The 25,116-nt window shown below is 52.4% G+C and overlaps 1 protein-coding gene across 1 annotated transcript; it reads right to left on the reverse strand.

Moving 5' to 3' along the window:
• Positions 1-6,836: 6,836 nt before the first annotated feature.
• Positions 6,837-24,452, reverse strand: Hpn (hepsin). Its single transcript, XM_041653814.1, has 13 exons — positions 24,316-24,452; positions 23,856-23,925; positions 18,022-18,123; positions 17,892-17,933; positions 11,374-11,503; positions 11,171-11,293; positions 11,021-11,061; positions 10,618-10,783; positions 10,337-10,527; positions 7,939-8,034; positions 7,633-7,775; positions 7,350-7,514; positions 6,837-7,154 (listed from the first exon to the last, which is right to left on the reverse strand). The coding sequence occupies exons 2-13, from the start codon at positions 23,869-23,871 to the stop codon at positions 7,116-7,118; spliced, it is 1,254 nt and encodes a 417-aa protein (XP_041509748.1). The 5' UTR covers positions 23,872-23,925; positions 24,316-24,452; the 3' UTR covers positions 6,837-7,115.
• Positions 24,453-25,116: the final 664 nt, after the last annotated feature.

Raw genomic sequence — 25,116 nt, forward strand, 5'->3', positions numbered from 1 at the left:
TCCCAAGGACCCATATGGTGGAAGGAGAGAGCTGACTGCTGACCTCCATACATGTCCCTTCCAATATATATATACATGCATACATACATACATGCACACACACATACATACATGCATGCATGCATGCATACACACATAGAACAAGAGACCCTCTGGAGACTTGAGTGGGAACAGGAAGGGCTCAGAACTATGTGCCTGCAGAGATTCAGGGTGACACTTGTCTCAGAGCCAGGAGTGGTACCCCCTCTTCAAAGTGGTGCATCTCTGTCACCCCAGCACTCAGAAGGGAAGTGGAGAGTTTGAGGCCAACCTGGGCTACACAATGAGATTCTTTCTCCAAGAAAACAAAATAGTGTGTGTGGTGGGGGTGGAGGGTTGGGAGAGAATGCTGGAGAGCATGCCCCTATTCCAGAGGGCCTGGGCTCAATTCCCAGCACCCACGTCAGATGGCTTATCACTACCTATAACTCCAGCTTCGGGGTATCCAATACCACTGGCTTCTGTGGACACCCACACTTGTGGACACACACACACATAAACATAAAAATAAATCTAAAATATTTCCAAAAGCCAAGTATTCTCAATGTAGACCGACCTCCAAATATGTACAAGCTGGAAAATATATTTTAAAATTAGTACAGGGTTGACAAAATGGCTCCATGGGCAAAGGCACTCGCCATCAAACCAGACGATTAGAGTTCAGTCCCCTGTGGTGGAAGGAGAGAACTGCCAATGGAAAATTACTGTCCTCCGACTTTCATGGATGCACCCTGGCATAGGCTCTTCCTTCCCCACACAGTGTTTACAGTGAAATAATCCCAGCACTCAGGAGTCAGAGGCAGGTGGATCTCTGTAAGTTCAAGGCCAGCTTGGTCTGCAGAGTGAGTTCCACGACAGACAGGGCTACACAGAGAAACCCTGTCTCAAAAAAACAAAAACAAAAACAAAATTTAGAAGTTGCTATGGTCACAATTTTTGCTACTCACAACTAGAAGAGGCAGATCTTCAATGTGAGTGTATATGTCTGTGTGTGTGTGAGAGAGAGAATGTGTGAGTGTGTGTGTGTGTGTGTGTGTGTGTGTGTGTGTGTGTGTAGAACAGGGCTTTCCTCTGACATTCTCCATACTTTTTGAGATAGGTTCTCTCACTGACCCATGAGCATGCTGACTGGGCTAGATCATCTGACAGTGATTCCCAAAGATCTCCTCTCTGCTTCTTCAGCACTGCAGTTACAGGTATCGCCACTGTGCCCAGCTTTTTAGGTGTGTTCTGGGGATTGAACTCAGGACCCACACTTGTGTGACAACCATTTCTCCTTCCAAACCATCTTTCAGACCGCAATAGGCAGCTCCCTGAGGCTGGATCTTTAAAGAGAGCCCATTTCTCTGCTCTGTCAGCTACCAGCTGGATCCAATGACTGTTCTAAAAAAATGGCACCCAACACTGATGGCTTCCCTACTGAAAGGCGGGGTCTTTGTCCCTGCACCTTAGAGTTCAGGCAGATTGGCAGTTGCACTGGCTGACTGAAAAGCAAAAACAAGGCACCTTTACTCCTAACATTCAGGGGGCAGAGGCAGGCCGATCTCTGAGTTCGAGGCCAACCAGGTCTACAGATGAGTTCCAGGACAGCCAGGGCTACACAGAGAAACCCTGTCTTAAAATAATCAACCAACCAAACAATGGCAACAGAAAAAAAGCAAAGCAAAAAACAAGGCTAGAATGTCAAGGGCAGACGCTTCTGAAACACTCGCTCTGAGCCCTAGGCTACCCTGTAAGAAGAGTGAAAGTCCTGAATGAGGCAGCCATGATGGGAGAGAGAGCTCAAGCCACTCGGACAGAAGATGAGCTGGTGGTCCCAGTGGTGGCCAGCCACCAGCCTTGCTTCCAGCCTCCCAGCCTCCCAGCCTCCCAGCCTAGGCACAGACTATGGGTCAAGAAGCCCCCATTGGCCCTTACAAACCAAGTCCTTCTGTCGTCCTTTTCATTGCTAACCACGTGCAGTGCATCGTGGAGCAGACACAGCTCTCCCTGTCCAACCTTTCATGCCACAGAACCAGTGAGTCTAATAAAAGGATTATTATCCCCTGCTAGGTCTGGGCGGTTTGTTTTGCAGCCGAAGGGCAGAACAGCGGCTCCTTGAGTAACTTGCATTATTGTAATAGCATTGCTTTTTATGCAGAAACCAAAAATTCATCTCCCTACGCACACCACTGTTTGAACCTTCCCAACAATTACTTCTGAGTGTAAAATTAATGGCCTTCAGAACCCTCGTTAATCACGGCGGTGTGTGCACTCGAGTAAGAGCTGGCATGAGAAAGAAAGTGCACATTAGTCTCTGCCTGACTGTGAGGGTGCTAGTGTTCTTATGCACAGACGCGGTGTTCCAGACGTGTGTAGAGGTTCTTCTGGAGGCGGAAGAGAAGAACAGAGCTAGGCACGGAGGTGTAGGCCTGTAATCCCCAGAGCTTAGGGCAGGAGGATGGTTAAGTTTTATGCCAGCCTGGGCTACAGTCATGGTTTGAATCTCAAAGTCCCCCACAATCTCCTGCATCTGGATACATGGGTCCCAGCTAGTGGTGCTGGTACCAGAGGTTATGGGACACTGGAAAAGGCAGCCTTTCTGGAGAAAAGAGTTTACTTGGAGGGTGACGGTATTGTTGGGCTTCTGCTTCTGGCTTGGTTCTCTCTATGAAGAGAGACCCAGCAAGGTGTGGAGAGTTTTGGGTTCAGGATCCCACCGCTGTGACTGACTGTCCCAGCTCCCATGCCTTCCCCACCATGATGGACCATATCCCCCCAAAACCATAAGCTGGAATAAACCTTCCCTTCAACTGTGGCAGGAATTTTGTCATGGCAATGAGAAAAGCCACTGGGACAAATACAGAGAGATGGTGTCTCTACCGAAGGGCGGGACTGAGTTTATGTCTGTCATCCCAGCACCCAAGAGGCTAAGACAGGAGGATTGGGGCATAAGGTCATCCTTGGCCACAGAGTGAGTTTGAGCTAGCCTGGGCTACACAGGACCCTGATCTGTCTGGTTTTTTTTTTTTTAGATTTATTTGTTTATTATGGATGCAGTGTTATGCCTGCATGTATGCCTGCAGGCCAGAAGAGGGCACCAGATCTCATTACAGATGGTAGTGAGCCACCATGTGGGTGCTGGGAATTGAATTCAGGACCTCTGGAAGAGCAGCCAGTGCTCTTAGCCTCTGAGCCATCTCCGCAGTCCCCATCTGTATTTTATTTTATTTAAATATTTATTTATTTATTATGTATAGAGCATTCCTTTCCATGTATGCGTGCAGGCCAGAAGAGGGCACCAGACCCCATTACAGATGGTTGTGAGCCACCATATGGTTGCTGGGAATTGAACTCAGGACCTTTGGGAGAGCAGGCAATGCTCTTAACCTCTGAGCCATCTCTCCAGCTCCCACACCCCCCCCCCCAATCCGTATTTTAAACAGTGTGAACACAGGAGTGAAGAAAGAGAAAGTTTGCTGGAGGCTGAAAAGCCAAGACTGGGAACCCATCCTTTGCTGAGCACATTAGGGTCTCCTGGCGACCGAGAGTGCAGATCCTGGGGAACACAGAGTGGAGGGCCCTGCACAGCGCTGGCCCTGGTTTGTGTCTGGTGTGTCCCTTTGTGGCCACTGGGGACTAAGAGGCAGGGTTTTGGGGTGCTGGTGCTTGGAAGGAAGGTATCTTAGTTCAGGTTCCTATTGCTTGATTGATAGAACAGTACGGCCAAAAGTGACTTAGGGAGAAAAGGATTCATTTCAGCTGACAGCTCCAGGCTCACACCCCATCACTGAGGAAACCAGGGCAGGGCTGGAGGCCGGAGCTGAAACAGAGGCCACGGAGCAGTGCTGCTTACTGGCTTGCTCGGCTTGCCTGACCTCTGTTCTTACAGCAGCCCTGACCGCCTGTCCAGGAGTGGCATTGCCCATAGTGGACTGGGCCTCCAAAATCAACCATCAATGAAGAGAATGCAGCACGGCCTTGCCTACGGGTAGGTCTGATAGGGTCTTTTCTCAGTTAAAGTTCCCACAGCCCAAATGCCCTAACTTGTGTGGAGCTGACATAGAGCTAGCCAGGACAAGCGGGATCAGTGAGCACTGGTGGGAAGCAAGATGGGGCTTATCCAGAAGGGCAAGGCTAGCCTCTGCCTGTGCTCCGCTGGCCATCTCATCCAGTAATCTGTTCCCCCCTGGGCCCTTCCGCAGCATTACAAATAGTATGGGTGCTCTCAGATTTCCAGCCTCTCAAACCGTGTGCTGCAGGAAAACACCCCGACCCCTATTTTGAGACAGTTTCTCTCTGTGTAGCCCAGACTGGCCCCAAATTCGTGATCCTCCTACTTCATCTTCCTGAGAGCTGGGATTACTAGTGTGTACCACACTGCCCATCTTATACCTTTTTTTTTTTTTTTGAGACAGTGTTTTTCTGTATAACTGCCCTAGTTGTCCTGGAATTGATTGGCCTGGAACTCACAGAGATTTGCCTACTTCTGCCTCCCAAGTGCTGAGATTAAAAGCATGTGCCACCACTGCCAGGCCCAAAAATTGTTTTTCTTAAGTGTGTGTGTGTGTGTGTGTGTGTGTGTGTACACATGAGTGTAGGTGCACTTAGAAGCCAGAAGAGGGCGCCAGATCCCCTGGAGCGGGAGTTACAATGGTTGTGAGCAGTTCAATGTGAGTGCTGGGAACTGAACTCAGGTCCTTTGGAAAAACACCAGGCACTCTTACCACTGAGCCGTCTCTCCAAGCCCTTAACCCTCATTTATTAATAACCAACCTTGGGTATCTTGTTATAGCTATGGAAGATAAATAAATACATGTCCAAATCTCTACCAGATCTCCTAGAAGATGGCCGTATCCTCTCCCATCTCTCAAGGCAGGGCCATGTTCTCTCTACTGTGCCCTCTGCACAAACATACTCCCTCCTTCAAAATATAACTGTTCAGACTCTCTGCAGGGCATCGTGCTCCTGGAGAGTCTTCAAGCTCCTAAGACACAGGAACAGTACCGTTTTCCGCTGACAGTGACAAAGGGAACACTTATGATCACCCCTTCCGACTCTGTGAACTTCTGTGTGCATTTCTGGGGTTCAAACCCAGGGCCATGAGTATGCTACGTGAGACTTGTTCATTTCTAGCAAACCAACATTTAACTGATCCCCCAAATGCCACAGGCAAGACAGTTTTGGGAAAACCCCGAGGGGCAGTGGTGAATCAATGTTCTGCAAGAGACATGGGAGCTGGGAGGCTCTGGGCTGGCAAAACAGTGGGGAAGATCGACCCCACTGAGGCTTTTGGGTAATCAGGTACTGATCCCCAAAAGGCTAGAACATTTCCCTCCATGTTGCTTTTGAAGGAATTTCTCAGGCACTTGAGGCTGACCGCCAGTGTGTTCTAACGTTTATCAGTTACGACCTTAAACTCGCAGTGGTGAAGCATGCTGTTGAATCCCCACACTGGGAAAGCTGAGGCAGGAGGATTGTTACACATTCAAGACCAGCCTGGGCTACAAAGAGTACCAGACCAGGCTCCACAGGGAGCTCCTGCATCTGCACCCAACCATCCCAAAAAGGCTGGATGCAGGGGCTAGGCCCTTAATCCTAGCTCTTGGGAGGCAGAGGCAGATGTGTCTCTGTGAGTTCAAAGCTAGCTTGATCTTAATATAGAATTTCAGGACATCCAGGACTACATAATGAGACTCTGTCTCAAAAAGAAAAAAGCTCCAAAGCAAGCAAGCAAACAAGCAAAATAATAATAATAACAAAATAAATAAATGTTAAAGAAGTCTTGAGAAACAGCATCTTTTGAGAACTTTCTCCTGCCACTGAGCAGAGCGCCCCCTTTTGGGCCTAAACCTGAAGAGCTTTAAGCTCTCAAGCGCCAGAGCAGCAGCTCCCCCTGGTGGCCACCTGCGCTGCCTCAGAGATCTGCAGATGCAGGGGAAGTGGGGATCCTGCACCAAGAGAAGTTGATACCCTGGACCCAGCCAGCCCCAAAGCGGTAGGGGCTGCTGAGGGGCGGGTGCTTCCAGCTGTACTGACAAGTCACGTCGTCCACTCCCTCTCTGTCCCACAGGTTTTATTTTCTATTGCCCCAAAGCAGATGTATTTATTGTTCCTTGGACATCGAGGTCCACTTTTCCTGGAAACAGCATCTCGTTTTCTTTTGAGGACTCTCCCACAAGCATCCAGCTCATGTGTTTCCTGAAGAACCCCATCCCCAGGCAGCACTTCAGGTGCAAAGTAATCCAATGAGATCACGTGGCCCGACTGTTTCCTAAAAGCTGGGCCTCCTTGGGCCGTTTACCCCCTTCCTGGTGTTCTCATGAAAGGAGCACCCCCGAACCCCCTCCCCCGCTGGACATCCTGAACCTGGTCCACAGCATATACCCTCCCTTACACTGAAACGGGGTGCGTTTCTCCTGGTTGTGGGAAAGCCTGCTTAGAGATGAAGCTGGCAGAGAAAATGAGATCTGAGGGGTGCTGGACTGAGCGATGCCTAAGTCAGAGTCTCCTGGATATTTAAAACCCTCCCCCAACCTCTCTCCTTTTTTATTTATTTATTTAATTTTTTTCGAGATAGGATATCACTCTGTAGCCAAGGCTGGCCTGAAACTCACTATGTAGCCCAGGCTAGCCTTTAACTTGTGATGATCCTCCCAAGTGTCGGGATTAGAGGAGAGAGCCATCAGGACCCGTTTAAATGTTTTCTCACATGGGTAAGAATCGGGGGTCCTAATCGCATCCAGATTTGCCTCCAGCCCTCTCTGTTACTATCAAATGTCCACATTACTGCTTAAGTTTGTAAACTCAGAGACCCATTAATCAAAACCACATTTATTATTTAAAGAGTATTCCCACGGGGGCACCTGGAAAGCAGTCCCCAGAGGACAGAGTAATATATACATGGGGTGGGGAGGTTGAGGCCGAGTGGCCCCAAGACTGAGTGGGCCGGCCACTGTGGAAGAGTCCTTGGACCTGTGGACTGGGTCCATGAGGGAAACTGCTCCGTGTGAGGCCCAGTGTGGAGCCTACCATGCCGGTCTGGAGCGTCAGACCAACTCCGGCTCTGGAGGCGCGAGCAGCGAGGTGAGGCTGGGTCAGGGCTGAGTCACCATGCCACTGGCTTCGGAGTGAGTCTAGGGAAAGAGCCATGCGCTTCCAAGGTCTCGGACACTTTCCCCAACACTCTGTAACTACTGTCCCTTCCCCAGAAGCCTTTGGGGACCCACCTGTGCACTAGAGTGCCCTCTGATAGGTCCAAACACAGGTCTCCCCCAAACTTCTACCTTCTTTAATAAAGTCCCAGACAGTCCCGCCCTAGGCCAACTCACCTTTATGGCCTGGAAGATCCACTCTCGGAAGTCAATGACTTTGGTGTACACTCCTGGCTTCTGGGCCAAAGCACAGCCCGTACCCCAGCTTACAATGCCACAGAGCCGCCATCTTGATGTCCCAGAGATGCTGTCCTCACACACGAATGGGCCGCCACTGTCACCCTAGTGGGTGGGATGGGACACCTGGCTGGAGGCCCCCATGGCTCCAGTGGGGGAGCATTACCCTGGCTCCTTCTCTGTAATGTTGGCCCTGGGGGGCTGCCCCCCCTGTGCCCCTCACCTGGCAAGCATCAATGCCACCCTCGGGATAACCAGCGCAGAACATCTTGGGTTTGATCTGATTCCCGTAGAAGTCAGGACTGTTGCAGACCTCGTTGCTTATGATGGGGACCCGGGCCTCTTGGAGCACCACAGCCTGCTGGCCTGAGGGGATGTGGGTAAGGTGGCCAGAAAACTGGCAAACAAGTCCTCGTCTCCTGGTGCCCACCCTATGGCCTCGGGATCCCTTAGAGGTTCACCTAGCTTCCCCCCACCCCAGCAGCCCCAGGCTCCTCTAATGGCGTGACTGGCAGGACCTGGAACTCACCGTAGAACTGTGTATTGCCCCAGCCGGTCACAGTACAGACCTTGCCATCCACCAGGGCCTGTCCCGCAGCGGGGAGACACACCGGCTGAATGTATTCTGTGAGAGAGAATGGAGCAGCCCAGTCCCCACCAGTCATTCTGTCCCTTGTGGGACGCAGCCATTCAGCCACCTCACCCTCCACACAACCCCAGTACACCTTATCACTACCACCATGGAGCCTTCTTCATCCAGTGTGTGTGCTGCTTCCCAAATCTTTTCCTTTCATCCCCAATCATCCCAGGGAGCCGGGATTGACCTTTGCCTCAGGAAGGACAGGAAACCACGTCACCCGTCCAAAGTTTCATAGAAGCCAATATAATCAGAACTAGAGCCTAAGTTAGCTCAGTTTCCCAAGTTTGGGCTCTTAACCATGGTCACGGGACTATAACCAGCTCAGAGGCAGGAAACAGGAAAACATGCCCTGCCCTGCCCTTGAGACCCTTGGCTTCTACCTGTCAGAAAACTATAATAAACACACAGGCCTCCAAGGGCATTGGCTTCCCTAAGATGGACTATCCCTGTGCAGTGCACAGCACACGCAAGCAGTCCTGGCAGCCCTCGCTGTTGCTATGACGCTAACTCAGCCTCCCTCTGCATCAGCACCTCGATGCAAAATGCAAACAAGGATCTGCCCCAAACAGGGGTTATAGCTCAGTGGTAGAGTGCTTGCCTACAGTGCACAAGGTCCTAGGGTCGATCCCCAGCACTGAAAGAAAACACAGCATACACACAAAATAAGTTCCCTGCAGAAACTCTGTGGTAGGAAGTGGATGTGGTGTTGAAAACATGAAGTTTTTATAAGAAGTATAAACAGCAACAGAGAGGACTGTGGGAGAACGAAGTGAGTCCAGACTCGGGACATGCCAAGGCCGACGAAAGCACACAGTCACTTGGCAACAAGCCAACACTGAGAAATGTGTCCTCAGATGATTCTGTCATTGTGTGCAAACCCTAAGAGGCCCCTTCATGTAAATTAAGGTGACTCTGATGTCACAAGGCCATCTTATCTTCACAGGACCACAGTCATGTAGATGCTCTGTGACCAAAATGACCTCATGCAGCACACGGCTGTACGGAAGCTCAGCACGTTACTGTCCTTACTTGTTTACTGTTATTTATTTAGTTACTTGGGGCATTTTGAGAAAGAGTCTCTCAAAGAAGCCCAGGCTGGCCTCAGACTCAAAGTCTTTCTTCCTCAGACTCCCTTGGTGCTTACATGGCAGACATGAGCTACATCAGCTGGTTCTCCATATTTTTAAGATTTATTTTTAGGGGCTGGAGAGATGGCTCAGCGGTTAAGAGCACTGACTGCTCTTCCAGAGGTCCTGAGTTCAATTCCCAGCAACCACGTGGTGGCTCACAACCATCTGTAATGAGATCTGGTGCCCTCTTCTGCCCTACAGGCAGGATACTGTATGAATAAATAAATCTTTAAAAAAATTTATCTTTATTTGTGTGTGTGTGTGTGTGTGTGTGTGTGTGTGTACCTGTGGAGTTCAGGAAAGGGTGTCAGATCCCCTGGAGCTGGAATTAGAGAGAGTTGTGAGAGGCTGGACGTGGGTTCTAGGAACCGAATGAGGACCCTCCATAAAGGATAGCAAGAGCGCTTAACCACTGAGACACCGCTCCATTCCCTCTCCATGTGTTTTAATTATGTATGGTGTCTGGAGGGGCACAGCCTTGCTAACGATGACTGCAGCTTCGCACAACCATAATTCATTCGTCTTACAATTCTCCGTGTTAGAGTGGATGTGAGTTGATGGCTTTGGCATCTTCCCAGACTGGCACACTGCCACCGTGTTCCACTTCAGAACACTTTGTCTCTCCCAAAGAAACCTCAGATTCCTTACCCGTTTGCAACACCTCCACCCTAACTGCTCTCCTACCTGGGTGGCCTATTCATTTATTTAGTGTCCTGTGTAGCCTAGGCTAGCCTCAAATTCATTGTGTGTCCAAGGCTAGCCTTGAACTCAATGCTCCTGCCTCCTCCTCCTAGTGCTGGGGGAATATGCCGTCACGCCCAGGTTACTATGACCGAATGGTTCTATTGAGAACATCTGCGCACTGGTCTTCTGTGTGACCATCTGTAGCCCTTCTCTTCCATGTAGAAAAGGAATCACCGGGTTACAGTGACCGACTCCTTGACGGAAGGAGGCTCAGATAGTTGTGTATGGCAGCCATACTATCTAGCATTTATGCTATCTAACATTCACGGCTAATGCCCACTTTGTGCTCCCTCAAGATGGGTCTGTTATCACCATGGAAACCTGAAGATGGCTCTACTTTGCTTCAAGGGCCCCTTTTTTTGATCCCTGAGTCTCTGGGAGTCCCCAACCTGAAGCTGGGTCTCCAGGCTTACCGGTGAGAGGCAGGGGACTGGAGAGGTGGACCAGAGCGATGTCGTTGCTGTTCTCCTCAATGGTAGGGTCTCGAAAGGGAAGGTAGCCCCCATGATAGATCACAGCCTTAACCCCCAGCTGCACGCCATGGGGCGAAGTCCGGGCCACAGCGCCAGCAAACACTCGCCATCGAGACAGGACCCGGTTGCGCCTGCCAGGACAGAAGGCACAAGTCCCTGGGCCCGGCCTCTGTAGCCCTCTTTCCTGCCCCACCCTCGGTAGGACTGTGGGGAACACTCACTCTGGAAAGCAATGTGCAGCTGTCAGCACCCAGTCCCCGGACAGCAGGGATCCCCCACAGAGGTGGGCCCCATCATAACGCAGGCTGACCTGCCATGGCCACCTTCCCAGGCTGCTGTCCTGGCCCCCCACAATGCGATCCACTGGCAGTTTTCTGCGGCCACAGTCTGTGGAGAAGTGACCAGAAAGGCTCAGAATTGGCTTCCAGGGCATAGTCTATCTCTGGGGGTGGGAGGAGACACAGCCCTGCCCCAGCAGTTCATGGGAACAGGGCGGGCTCTCCCTAACCTTGGACATGTGGAGATCCTGGGCAGTTTGTGGGGACACTCCACCCTGGGGTCCCAGGGTCCCAGGGCCCCAGTTCTGGCCTGTATCTAGAGAAGAGTTTGAGGCCTGGGTCTCACCTTGACAGATGACAGTCACAAATCGGCCTCTAGGGCAGTCGCTGGGAGAAGACACAGGACAGGAGTGGGACAGAGAGACAAGCCAAGCGACCAGTTAGGACGATATTTGGAGGCCAGGGGTCCAGTGCCACCCGCAGTCGCCCTGCTCACCACACAGAGATGACATCGAGCAACCTCTGAGCCATCGGCAGGCCGCCCTCGTCCACACAGAAGAAGCCCGATGTACCGTTGGCGCCCGCGGTTCGCACATCCAACTCCGAGTGCGCCAGGGCCCTGCACGGGGCTGCGGTCAAAGCCACCTCCTGCCCCATTCCATGCCATGCCCTCCCCTCCCCCGAGGGCCACCCGGGTACCTGAGGAAGCCCATCTCCTCACAGCCGAGCCCTGCCACCCTGGCGTTGGAGCGTGAGGAACACATCAGCCTCCACGTCCCCTCTGTCTTGTCAAACACCGCAAGTCGCGAGTCCCCGGGGCTGACCTGAACTGCAGGGCGACAGAGCCAGGCCTGGGTCCTACAGTGGCCGGACAACAGCTTTCCTGGCTGCCCGAGGTCCTGAGGGCTCTGGTCCTGCACCCCTTGTCACCCAGGGGTGATATCTGCACCCACTACGAGGTGGGATTTCACTAGTGGGTGTCCCTCCCCACTGGGATACCCAAGCTGCTGGCACTTGTCTTGAATGATTTTATTTGACTTGAGGAGAAAGCAGATGAGGGAGAGAAAGCCTGCACAGGGCGTTCACTGTGGATGAACACGCCCAGATGCAGCCAGGTTTGGGGAACCACCAGAAGGGGTCGGAAACCCTTGGCTAGTGGGCTAGGTTACTAAAACATTTAAAGAAGAAGTATGACATGGAGAAAAGGAAGATTAGAAGGGTCTGGCGGGAGGAGGAGCTACGACAGATGCCTGCAATTCTAGCACCCAGAAGGTGAAGACTACAGGTTCATGGGTTCAAGGCCAGTATGAACTACCTACCAAAAGGATGGTTATGGTGGAACATGAGCCTAGAATTTTCCAAAGGAGGCATTAGCAGGAGGCTCGTGGGTTCAAGGATAGCACAGGCTATATATTTTAACTGGATGTGGTAGCATGTCTTTAATCCCAGCACTCAGGAGGTGAGGTTGGCAGATTTCTGTGAGTTGGAGGCTAGCCTGGTCTATAGAGAGCTGCAGGGTAGCCAGGGCTTGGTAGAAGGGAGAGGAAGAAGGGAGAGTCCAGCTTCTATTAGCCAAGCAAAACCTGGGAGATGGGACTCAGTGATTCCAGAGTCTCCTAAGCTCAGTGGATGACTTCCACCAACCATTCCAGCACTCAGGAAGCCGAGGCAGGAGAATTGCCACAAGTTTGAGACCAGTGTGGGCTACATATTTAATTCCAGGCCAGCTGGGGCTACAGAATTAAAAGACCCTGTTTCAAAAAATCAAAACAAAAGTCACCCAGCCAATTTATCATTAATAACTGGCAAGAGTCAGGCACAAAAACACCTGCTATGTCAGCCCTTGGGAGGCTGAAGCAGGAGGCTTGTGGGTTTGAGGTCAGTCAGGGCTACAGTATGTCTCAGGCAGAATGAAGGATGGAAGGGAGGGGAAGGAGGGAGGGATAGGGATGGGATAATGCAGGATGGGGCTACATCAGAAAGGGTGGTTGGGGCAGTCTATATGGCTGGCCCGTGCTCGCTGGCCTTCCCTCTGTCCTCACAAGGTCAGAGAAGCCCTCTTCACACCTGAGTCAGGTCAAACCCCTTAGGGGCATTTCTTTGTATTTACCAAATACATTGAACGTGCTGGGTACTATTTTAAGCTGTAGATAAATCACACAAAATTTCTTCCTGTATAGAGTGCAAAGCCCAGGAGGGCAGACAGATGATGAGCAGGATGAACAGCGGAAACATGTCCTGTGTCCACAGCAGAAGGGGCCATGGAGACAGGCGAGGCCAACAGAAGGAATGGGGATCTGGGGTGCGGGGGCGGAGCTGTACTTTGCTGGAAGTGGGCAGAGAAGAACGGCTTTGCTGGGAAGGTGCCGCATGAGAAATGAGGAGACAGAGACGAAGGAGGTGAGAAAGATGCTGTGATCTGAGAGGAGACTGAGAAGTAGGCCAGAGGAACCAAAGAGCAGAAAGCGGAGATCTGAAGGCTGAGGCGGGGAGTTGGATGAGGAACAGCCAGGAGGCAGAGAGAGGATGGACAGCATGCAGCCGGGCCAGGACTGAGCTGGGGGTAGGGGTCACAAACTGACCTGACTCAGGGATGCATGAGTTCCTTCTGGCTGCTGGTGGGGGCAGACTGTAGGGGAACTGGAGCCCAGACTGTGACCTCGCTATGACAGGGACAGAAGCTAAGCCAGCAGGGGGCAGCACAGGGACTACAGCTGGATTCTGGGAATATTAGGGTACAGGACTGTCATCTCACCTACTTAGGAACCTGACGCTAGTGGATCAAAGTTCAAATCCTGCCTGGACTATTGAGTGAGTTCAAGGTCAGCCTAAGTAATTTAGAGAGACCTGTCTCAAAATGAAATGTAAAAAGAGGGCTGATGGCATCCTTGCTCAATGGTAGAGCCCCTGCCTAGAATCCAGTAGTGAGGGGCTTGGGGTGTGGCTCAGTGGTAAAGCTCCTGCCTAGAATCCCCACTTAGGGTCTAGGGGAGCCCCTGCCTGTATGATTAAGGCCTTTAGTCCAATCCCTAGCACCACTAAAACAATAATAAATTATATGCGCATCTCACAGATGGCGCACTAAACATCAAAGGGTGTACGTGTTCAGAGCAGACAGCTAGCCAACCAACCAGGATCTGAACTCAGACTGCCCGCTGGCTTCTACATTCTCTTTTTGAGACCCCTTGCTTGGGTCTCCAAAGAATCCTTGTCTTTCTCCGCTCTGCACACACTCTTCCATAGCAAGACTAAAAGCTGCTGAGGCAGTTTGCTATAAATATGGCCTCCATCTCTGGCCTTCATCAAACACTGGCTGACAGCTCCCACTGAGTGGTACCTACCATCCCCCAACTCCAGACACAAACAGCAACTTGGAGTCAGTAGGCATCATTCCTAACTGCTCAAGAGATTTCCAACCAGACGGGCATTTCAGAGGGGAAAAGGTCAATATTTTTATGAATGTGCATTGGGAAGGTACTGGAAGTAAGGAGGGGAAAGATCAAAGGCGTTTTTTTTTGTTGTTGTTGTTGTTGTGTTGTTTTGTTTTTTTGGTTTTTTTTTTTTTGGTCTCTTTTTGGTTTTAGGAAGACAAGGTTTCACTTGGTAGCCGGATTGGCCCGAAATTTGTGCTTTCTTCTCCGTGGCCTCATATCTCAGCACTCTAGGAAGTGCAATTAACAGGGTCCAGGAATGGGCCAGACCCCCATCTCGGTCAAAGCTGTGTGTGTAACAGCCCTGGCTCTCCTGGAACTCACTCTCCATTACAGACCAGGTTGACCATGAACTGTGCTGGGACTAAAGGCATGCACCACCACCACCACCACCAACCAGCCAAGGTTGGTGCTTTTATACATTGGCTAGATGGTTTCTTCAATTTGCCTTTATGCTTTTTTTTTTTTTCCTAAGGCAGGGTCTTGGTATGTAGCCCAGGCTAGCCTCAAACTTTCCATCGTTTTGCCTCAGCCTCTCGAGGGCTGGGATTACAAGTATGCATGCTTAGCTCCAACTCTTCTTTATGCTTATTCTTAAAGGGGAGATTTCCCGAGCACCTTCTATGTGCCGCAGACAGCCTGACCCATAAACAAAAATCTCTGCCTTCCTGGAATGCTCGTAGACTGCCGTGTGAGGGCCCCATTATGGCAGCTGGTTGGCTTTGGGGATGAGAGGGTATTCAGTGTGAGCTTTAGGAAGGCCTTGCTGGGGGGAGGTGAGGGGGAGACCCTTTGTTTACAGTTTGGATAAAAGCTGAGCTCTGCATGGATAAGCAGGACAACTGTCTCCTCTTTTCCTACCTGGGTCTTCTCACCCCCATCCCAGATGAGGACATAGAAGCTCTCAGAGGGCCACAGCTCAGAAATGACGAAAGGGAACCCCAGCAGCAGGTGGGGGCTGGTGAGTTCTGCCTGGGAGAGAGGATGGTGGAGCGCCTGGGATTGCAGCCTGTAATTCCAGTTACTCGGGGAGCTAAGACAGGAGATGTCCAGGTTTAAGGATAGTTCAAGATCAGCCTGGTCAATTTAGCAAATATTTTGTTTCAAAAAGAAAATTAGAAAAGGGCAGTGGGTACAGCTCAGCAGTAGAGTGCTTGACTAGAATCCCCCAGTGAGGGGCTGGGGTGTGGCTCAGTGCTAGAGCCCCTGCCTAGAATCCCCCAGTGAGGGGCTGGGGTGTGGCTCAGTGCTAGAGCCCCTGCCTAGAATCCCCCAGTGAGGGGCTACGGTGTGGCTCAGTGGTAGAGCCCCTGCCTCGATTCCCCCAGTGAGGGGCTGGGCATGGTTCTACCCTTGCCAAGCATTTAAGCCTGAGTAGGACCCTGAGTTCATCATTGCTACTGCAAAGGAGGAGAAGAAGATGAAGGTGAAGGTGACAGTGACACTGGAGAAATGGGTATTTAGGGAGCAAGGAGAAGCCCTGAGACTAGAGTCCAGAGAGATAGCCCTGCAAGCCAAGGCGAACTGTAGGTCAGACAGGCCAGATCCCAAGCGTCTTTAGGGTTAGGATTCCATCCTGGTACCACGTGGAGCAGTGGGGCCTGCTGATCTGTTGTTGCTCCGTCACTCATTGTGGTCCCAGCCCCAGTTTTCCCCATATGCAAATCACTGGGGTGACAGCTGCCTTGGACTACAGCCAGACCTGGGGTGTGAGCTTCCCTACGGCAATGAACTCAGCAGCTTCTCAACAATAACTGAGCAGGAGTCATACACACCTACCACATGAATGCCTGGGTCACATGACCTGAATAGAGCCTTACTGTGTAGTCCAGGCTAGCCTCAAACTCACAATCCTCCTGCCTCAGTCTCCTGAGCATGGGGAGATGGACACTACCACGCCGAGCCTTGCCCTATCTATGCCTTCATTCTACATGAAAACATGTTCTTGTAGACTGCATGAGCCAATCCCATCAAGCCTTGAGGCTGGTCCCTGGCCTAGAGGTCAGTGTTTCTAAGTTCAGTCAGGGTGACTGAGTCCAATGACAACTGTTCAGATTCTGGAATCTCGTTTCTTCGAAAAAGCATGCTCCGCTCTACCCTTGTTACCCCTTTCTGCTTCCCTGGGTCACAGAGAAGCAAGTTGGAGGTGGCCTTGGGGAAGCCTCGTTCCACTGTGGTTTCTGCCTCATATTCCTGTGGCTATTCCTTCTATACGCTCAGTCCCACCCACAAGTCTGAAAGCTGTTCCAAACACCATTGTTACCGGCCGCCATCCATATAAAGGACAGATAAAGCCACTACTACCTCAGAGGTTGGCGTCTATGGAATGAATTCATTCTGTCCCTCTAGAATGAGTTTTGACCACACCCCCATAATATACATATGTCCATCACAATTGAAATCACGGTGGGAGGCCTGTGGTCCAGGGCACACCATCATATGGCCAAGCCTGTTCACCACATTCGAAAGGCCTTTAAAGTTGTATGTGTATGAATACATAAGCAAAAATTTAACTCCTTCTCTCCTTGGGAGCGATGCACTTTGATAATTTCTTTTTTTTTTTTTTGGTTTTTTGAGACAGGGTTTCTCTGTGGTTTTGGGGCCTCTCCCAGAACTAGCTCTTGTAGACCAGGCTGGTCTCGAACTCACAGAGATCCGCCTGCCTCTGCCTCCCGAGTGCTGGGATTAAAGGCGTGCGCCACCACCACCCGGCTGCACTTTGATAATTTCTAATCTTTTTCAGACTCTATGTGTGTGCACGTGCGTGTATGTGCAGCAGGTACGCATGTATGTTTGCACACATGGAGGACAGAGGACAACACTGGGTATCATTCCCTAAGCACCATCTACCTTGGCTTGGAGATAGGCTCTCTCACTGCCAGGAGCCCCAGGGATCCTCCTGCCTCTGCCTCCCCAGCGCAGGGATTACAAACCTGCTCCTTTATACTCTGCTTTCTCACTGGGTTCTGGGACTTGAACTCGGGCCCTCATGCTTACAAGGCAAGCACTTTGCTGACAAAGCTATCTCCTCAGCCTCATGGATGTTTTAGCAAGGTGTAGAGATACACACCTGGCAATCCCAGGACCTGGACGGTGGAGGTAGAGGACCAGGAGGTCCAGGGTCCTTCGTAGTAAGTTTAAGACCACCTGGACAGCGTGAGACCTTTTCTCAACAATGAAATTGAGAAAGCAAATGTTTTGAACTGCATAGAATACTCGTGGGTGGGGCTGGAGAGATGGCTCAGTGGTTAAGAGCATTGCCTGCTCTTCCAAAGGTCCTGAGTTCAATTCCCAGCAACCACATGGTGGCTCACAACCATCTGTAATGAAGTTTGGTACCCTCTTCTGGCCTGCAGGCATACACGCAGACAGAATATTGTATGCATAATAAATAAATAAATATTAAAAAAAAAAGAATACTCGTGGGTGACTTGTCTAGGGCTTGGATAGCAACAACAACCTTGGTGGGTAGACCTCAGAAGCTAAGCAGGGTGGGATCTGCAGTGCTTGGATAGGATCACCCGAGTCACTTAGACTAAAGCCTATGACTTGGGCACAGTGGCCCATGCCCGTAATCCCAACACCGTGAAGCTGAGGCAGGAGGATTGCCACAAATCTGAGGCCATTCTGGGTGCGTTCTAAGCCAGCCTGGACTACAGACAAAATCCTTTCTCCAACAGCATGACATGATACATGTGTCGATGTACAGCACGTACAAACACAGTTATTAATCCTGAGAATACTCCTGAGAATACATCATGCCCCTCCAGGGCCTGCCCTACTCACCTGGGTACAGCGGCTCCTGGTCACTCCGGAGGAGGATGGTCACTGTGGAAAAGGGAGTAGTGAGAGCAGGCAGGTTGCAGCCCTTGGGGGAGGTGAGACCTCAGGAGCTGGGGGAGGGAGGTGCTCTCACCAATGGCCCAGGATGCAGCCCCAATGCCTGTCAGGAGCAGCAGTGTCCCCACAATGACAGCCGCCACCTTGGGTCTGGAGCAGCATGGAGCCGTCCGGACACCTGCAAGAGACACCAAACTGGGGTTACTGCCAGGCCTATGCTCAGCACAGCAAGGGTTGGGCTCTGGGCCAGTACCCTGACAGGGAATGGAGAGTACCTTATCAGGCCTGGCCTGCAGTGCCTCGAGCCCCGAGCCCCGTTTCCTAGGACCAGGCAGCTGGCAAGGCTGTCGCGCTCCTGTCGTGTGGATAGCCAGGTGTCTGGCTCCCCAAGTGTTCCAGCTGAGAAGGGGGTATGGCTGGGCCGGCTGCCACCTCCCTGCCTCCCTCCCTGGTGCTGGCAGTTATTCCTCCTCAGTGACAAGGCACTTCTGGACTTCGTTTGCTTCTTCCTGCTAGCCTGTCCCCAGATCCTCTCTCTGCTAACTTTTCCAGAAGCTCTTACAACTCTGAGATGCCTGCGACCTCTGACCTTTTTACCCTCTTGGTAACCCTAAAGTCAGACCTCTCTCTCACAAGACCCAGCTCTAAGATCAGATTTGTCCCTGGGAGGTTGAGAACACAAGTTTTAAAACTGAGCTGAACTTTTGTTTTGTTTTGTTTGCATTTTGAGACAAGGTCTTACTACATAGCTACGCCAGCATCAAAATCCCCATGTAGTCCAGGCTGGCCTCAAACCAGTAAGAATTTTCCTGATCCGCCCCCCTAGTGCTGAGATAACAAGTATGAAAAGGTCCACCATTCCTGCCCATGCCTCTGCCTCTGCTTCTGTTTTTTTTAATAGCCTTCCTTCCTTCCTTTCATTTTCTTTTCTTTTTTGTGTTTGTTTGTTTTTGTTTTGTTTTGGTTTGGTTTTTGGTTTTTCAAGAAGGGTTTTCCTGACTGTCCTGGAACTCACTCTGTAGATCAGGCTAGCCTCGAACTCACCTGCCTCTACCTCCTGAGTGCTGGGATTAAAGGTGTGCACCACCAACACTCAGATATGTTTTTTGTTGTTGCTTTTTTTTTTTTTTTTAAGACAAGGTCTCTCGACGAAGCTCAGACTGCTGGCTTCAAAGTTGTGATCCCCCTGCCTCCACCTCCTGAATGCTAGTATGATGGGCATGTACCACACCAGGCCTGGCAACTTCACTTTGAAATCGTGGCATTGGAAAGATGGCTCAGTGAGAGAGAGCACTTTCTGGGCGAGCATGGAGACCTGAGTTAGGATCCCGGCGCCCGTGTAGAATGCCGGTATGGTGGTACACATTTGTAAGACCAGCACTGCGGGGCGGGCAAAGACAGGAGGGTGTCTGGGGCTTGCTGGCCATTAGCCTGGCTGCAAGAGGCTCAGTGAGAGACTCCATATCCAGGGAATAGGACAGAGTGATATATCAGGACACTCCGTGTCTTCCCCAGCATGTGCGCAGGCTCCCACATCCACACACCATACTCGTACACATATATGCACATGCACACACACAGAGAATATAGAAATACATAAAAGAAGGAAAAAAATTAAGATTAGTGACCTTACCCTTTCCTGGCTGGGGTCTTGGACACGTGAAACCACCTCTGTGAGCCCCAGGTTCCCCATCTGTTAGCACCCACTTTTAAACGGCCCTAAAGTTCTTTAAATACATACTCATAGCCAAGCCACAGCTGCCACCCACCATGTGCCCAGAGTTCAGCCTATAACTCCAACCACAACATGGTGCCCCTTTCCCCCATGGCTCTGAGAGGGTCAGTCACGCATTTCCAGTGACCCAGCCTGCAGCCACTTCCTGAACCCTGGGCACACTGGGATCCAGATCCAAAGTATGTCCCCAAGAAGCTGAACCACCTCTCATTATGCCATTGTGCCTGGCGTACAGCAGGTCCTCAACAAATGTTGATAAGCCATTATTGCTGTGTGATCACGGGCAGCTGTCACTGTCTCTCTGAGCCTCAGGGTATCAGTAGGACAGAACTCTCCTCCATCTGTCTGTTAAGCATTGCAGCAGGCTTGGGCATCAAATGGGGCTTCTGAAAGGAAATGGGGAGACTCCTCGGGAAGAGATTATCTAAGACCTGCAAAGAGAGATACCGCGGTGCAGAACTGTGCGTTGAAGGACGCGCCCAAGCTAAGACTGGCAGGCAAGACTGCACATACTCTGTTAAGAGGGCTGTAAGACCCAAGAGGCAGCCAATTGGCAAGAGCTGGAGGAAGGCCGTGGGAGGTCAGCAGCCCAGAGAGAACAGGGCTTTCTGTCTCAGTGTAACGGAGATGCTATGGACTGAACACAACTGCCAAGAAAGTCTTCCGTGGGCCCCAACTTGAGTGAGGCCTCTGCAAGAGCCCCAGCCCTCTCACCATGTCCCTGGTAGCATGGCTAGTGGTCACAGTACAAACTCAGCACTAGGAAGAGAGCAGGGAGTGGTTCAGGATCTTGCCAGGGCAGTTCCTGTTAGTGGTTTAAGACAAGGTGTCATTTACAGAGGAAAATAGCTCAATAGTGCGTGAGAACTGGTCATGCCTGTCACCCCAGCACTGACCGCCATGCTGGGCCCTGGGGCTCCTACAGCCTCTGCATACCTTCCTCCTCTTTATGTTCACCACAGCTATGCTGGCCACAGCGTCTTTCAATGCCTGTCCCTCCTCCCCTTTCCCCGCAGCAGCCCTGTCTCCTCACCCTCATCCCAGGCCCTCCTCCCCTCCCCACAGATGCCCTGTTTCATCCCCCTCATCCCAGGTCTTTCTCATCTCCCCACAGAAGCCCTGTCTCATTGCCCTCATCCCAAGTCCTCCTCCTTCCCACAGTAACCCTGTCTCCTCAGCCTCAACCCAGGTCCTCTTCCCCTTCTCCAGCAGCCCTGTCTCGTCTCATCGCCCTCATCCCAGGCCCTCCTCCCCTCCCCTCAGCAGCCCTGTCTTCTCACCTTCATCCCAGGCCCTCCTTTCAACTGCTGAATACTTCCTTCCTGCTCCATCTTGCCAGTTCCAAGCCCCGCATGCATAGTATATGCATAACACCTAATTGGCCCCTCTCTACAGAGAGCTGAGAAATGTAATATGAACCCAAACTGTCCTTTGTCTATCCAGAACATCCCCCTGGCCTCCCTGGTGTTCTGGACCAGTATTTCCAGCCCCCATTGAATAAGCATGATTTTTAGAGTCCAGAGCCCTATGTTCCTTGAAAGCCTCAGACAGACATTGGTCATTATCAAAGATCTAAGAGAACGTGCACAGGGTGTCCTAACCATGGAATTCACAGACTGTTGATTCGAACCTGTCATCCCATTTTTCAGGAGGCTGAAGCAGAAGGGTTGTTAAATTTGAGGCCAGCCTGGCCTACATCGAGTATCAAAGTATCAAAACAAAAAGAAGAGGAAAAAATACTGAGGATGTGGCTCAGTAGTAGAGCCCTTGCCTAGAATCCCCCAGTGAGGGGCTGGGGTGTAGCTCAGTGCTAGAGCCCCTGCCTAGAATCCCCCAGTGAGGGGCTGGGGTGTGGCTCAGTGCTAGAGCCCCTGCCTAGAATCCCCCAGTGAGGGGCTGGGGTGTGACTCAGTGGTAGAGCCCCTGCCTAGAATCCCCCAGTGAGGGGCTGGGGTTGTGGCTCAGTGCTAAAGCCCCTGCCTAGAATCCCCCAGTGAGGGGCTGGGGTGTAGCTCAGTGCTAGAGCCCCTGCCTAGAATCCCCCAGTGAGGGGCTGGGGTGTGGCTCAGTGCTAGAGCCCCTGCCTAGAATCCCCCAGTGAGGGGCTGGGGTGTGGCTCAGTGGTAGAGCCCCTGCCTAGAATCCCCCAGTGATGGGCTGGGGTGTGGCTCAGTGCTAGAGCTCCTGCCTAGAATCCCCCAGTGAGGGGCTTGGGTGTGGCTCAGTGGTAGAGCCCCTGCCTAGAATCCCCCAGTGAGGGGCTGGGGTTGTGGCTCAGTGCTAGAGCCCCTGCCTAGAATCCCCCAGTGAGGTGCTGGGGTGTGGCTCAGTGCTAGAGCCCCTGCCTAGAATCCCCCAGTGAGGGGCTGGGGTGTGGCTCAGTGGTAGAGCCCCTGCCTAGAATCCCCCAGTGAGGGGCTGGGGTGTGGCTCAGTGCTAGAGCCCCTGTCTAGAATCCTCCAGTAAGGGGCTGGGGACATGGTTCAGTAGTAGAGATTTGCCTATCATATATGAGAGCCTGCCTTTGATCCTCACTATTTCAGGGGTAGAAAGAAAAATAGAAATGGCTTGGGCCACCTCCAGCACTACCTTATGGAGAGACCCCACTCTGCCGAGGACTATCCTGAGGTTTGACAGCCAAAGACACCACCAGCTCCAGCACGCACCTCTACTGAGCACTCTGCCCCATCTTCCCCTGCCAGGCATGTCCTCCTCCCTGATCATCCTTTGAGTCACATTTCACACTTCATCTCTGCTCATTCCAGGGCCCCAGCCGCCGTGCCAAAAGCCTGGAGCACACATCCCCAGCCATCAGCGGTCTCATAAACACCAGCAGCTGCCACGGAGGAGGCTCTTGGGACCACACACCACTCACTTCACTGTCCTTTGAATCCCTTCAGTCCATGCCACCACCAACCCTTCACCTTTCCCGCTGCAGCCCTTGCAGAGCACAGCAGGCTGCTTGGGGATGCAGAGAGCATGCGCCACATCTTCTCTTTGCAGACAGCCCCAGCATCCAGCCAGCCATTCTCTCCTTTTTTCTTCCCCATAGCCCTAGCCCAGTTACCTCTCTTCAATCTCTAGGAAAAAAAAGAGCCCCAAAGGGACCTGGCTCTGTCACTCATCTGGTCACGTTGTACAAAGCAAAGGGGAGTCTGGGTTCACAGTGGACCATTGCTTGCCTGACACCCCTACTTATCCCCAGGCCCACATGCTTACTGCTCCCTACATTAGCGTCAGTTAAGTCTTCATACCACACAGCAACCATTTCCATCTTACAGAGGTTTGAAACAGACGCCCAGAGAGGACATGACATCACACAGTTAGAAAGTGCCTGGGACTAAACTCAGCTAGCCTGGCGCCCCAAAGACAGGCAGGGGTGAGGACTGGGGGAAGGGGAGAAGGCCACCCTGATTGGAGTCTCCGTCTAGTCCCCAAGTACAGACAAAGTAACAAGAGAGGCTGGCCTCCAGTGTGAGCGTCTCAGTCACCCCTCAGGTGGCTTCTCTGCCTCTCTCCTCTCTACCCATCCAGGTCAAGTCCAAAGTCCCCCTTCTGCTCTTTTGCCCACAAAGCCAGGAGGGAGAAGGAATGCCTGAAACTGTAGGGGGTCTTGGGTCCTTGGGTTCCTGGGTCCCCACAGCGACTGACCCCCTTCAGAACATCTCGGGGTTATGACACGTATCTCACGCCCCGAGTCCCAAGCTGTTGCCTGTGTGTTCCATGATCCCAGCAACCTCCTGGAGGGAGTTATTATTACCTGTCAGTACTTGGCTGCAGGGAAGGGTGTCCCAGAGACTACCTGCTACCTGTCCAAGATCACACAGCAAAAGCCAACAGAAGCAGCCTGACTGACTCTATATCCTTAACCGAGATGGCAATGGCAGAAGCCCCCACCTCAGCCCCCCAAAGACGACACATGTTGGTTAGCCGAGAAATTCCTGGGACATGAGGGGAAACTAAGGCACCAGGAAGTTTGTATAGGGTGGTCAGGAGACAGACACACAGAGGCTGGCTAATAGTTAATTAGATAGACAAAGACTGGGGCCGGGGGTGGTCTTGAGTCTGACAGAAAGACCCCAAGACAGGGGGCTGGGTACAGGTTGGGAGACAAACTAGGAGATGGGTGCTCGGTAGGGCAGCCGAAGCTGGGTTTCGGGGACAGGGGGACTCACCCTCCTTCTTCGCCATGTCAGGGACTCTTGTTAATGATTCCCAGCTTGACCTGTTGGGCTGGGGCGGAACCTGGGGACAGGAACAAGGAGGCACGGCCTGGGGGGAGCCTGGTTTGGCTCTGTCCTGGCGCCCCCAGTCCCAGGCTCTCATCCAGGGAGCAGCTGGCCCTGAGCTGGGCACAGAGCATGCAAGGGCAGAGGTTGGGCCGGGGTCAGTGGTGGCAATGTATGACCAGCCACCAGGGGGACACCTGGAGTGGCAAGGCAGAGCCTGGAGGACCGAGGCTGAACTTTCAGGGGACTCGAAGGTTGAAAAACTTTGGGGAGTCCTCGGATGTCTGAACTGGCAGGGAAAGAAGGGTGGAGGTGATCTGGGGTTCCTGGCATCCCATCTATGGGCTGGTGGGCATCAGATTGGTGGGAGGGGGGTGGACAAGGGACTCCGTATTCTGTGCCTTACCCTGGGGTCCGCCGGAGATGGTGCAGGTTTGGGGTTAGTCTCCGGGCCTGGGGAGGCGCATGGCGTCCCCACAGCCGCAGGCAGCGCGGGAGGCAGGGGTGGCAGCGGCCGCCAGCAGCTTGGGGCCTGCTGAGCCTGCCGCCTCACCTGAGGAGGAGGGGGCTGGGTGGGAGGCGGAGACGGGGCGGGGAAGGGCGGACCCCAGGACTGGCTGCCACAGAGGCCACCTGGCTAATGGGGCGGGGCCTGCAGGGGTTGAACCGGGTAGACTCAACCACCAGCCTGTCCTCCCGCTTGCAGGGATATTCAGGTGTGCTCCGAGGCCCAGAGGATGGGATTCCTAACTGGAAGAATGAGCTGCAAAGTTCTGGCTTCGCTAGGTCCACCATGCTTGTGGCCATGTAGTCCTCCATTCGCATTTGCTTCCATGCCGATACCCAGCTCTCCTCTGATCCAGTCCATGCCGCCATGGGCCTCTAGTCCTTCCTGTCCCTAGCGGGGCCCAGCCCCTCCCCCGCCACTTTCCTACAAGTCACGGGGGCTGGTTTGTTTTGGCAGCCGCTGTGCTGCCTGCCCAGTGACCTCTGGAGCCCGGAAAGTCCTGATAGGGGGATGGGGGGCTTGGCCCTGAAAAGGCAACACTGATTGCACAGGCGTAGGCCAAGTGACCGGAAGTGGCTAGCCACAAGTGCATCCAGTCCCACCATCCGCCAAGTGCCATTCAGGTCAGACCCCAGATCCAGATAAACACCAGACTGCCCAGGAGGCCCTCTACACCTGTCCAATGGCCCGGGCTGGCAT

Source organism: Microtus oregoni, unplaced genomic scaffold (assembly GCF_018167655.1).
Source record: "Microtus oregoni isolate MIOR12 unplaced genomic scaffold, Mior012 000006F_ref0000085, whole genome shotgun sequence".
Lineage (NCBI taxonomy): Eukaryota > Metazoa > Chordata > Mammalia > Rodentia > Cricetidae > Microtus > Microtus oregoni.

Excerpts from the sequence above, each read along its gene's own strand:
- Hpn (XM_041653814.1), bottom strand. Across the intron at positions 11,294-11,373 it reads GAGGAGATGGGCTTCCTCAG|GGCCCTGGCGCACTCGGAGT; the intron begins GTACCCGGGTGG and ends AGCCCCGTGCAG. Across the intron at positions 10,528-10,617 it reads GCTGCACATTGCTTTCCAGA|GCGCAACCGGGTCCTGTCTC; the intron begins GTGAGTGTTCCC and ends CTGTCCTGGCAG.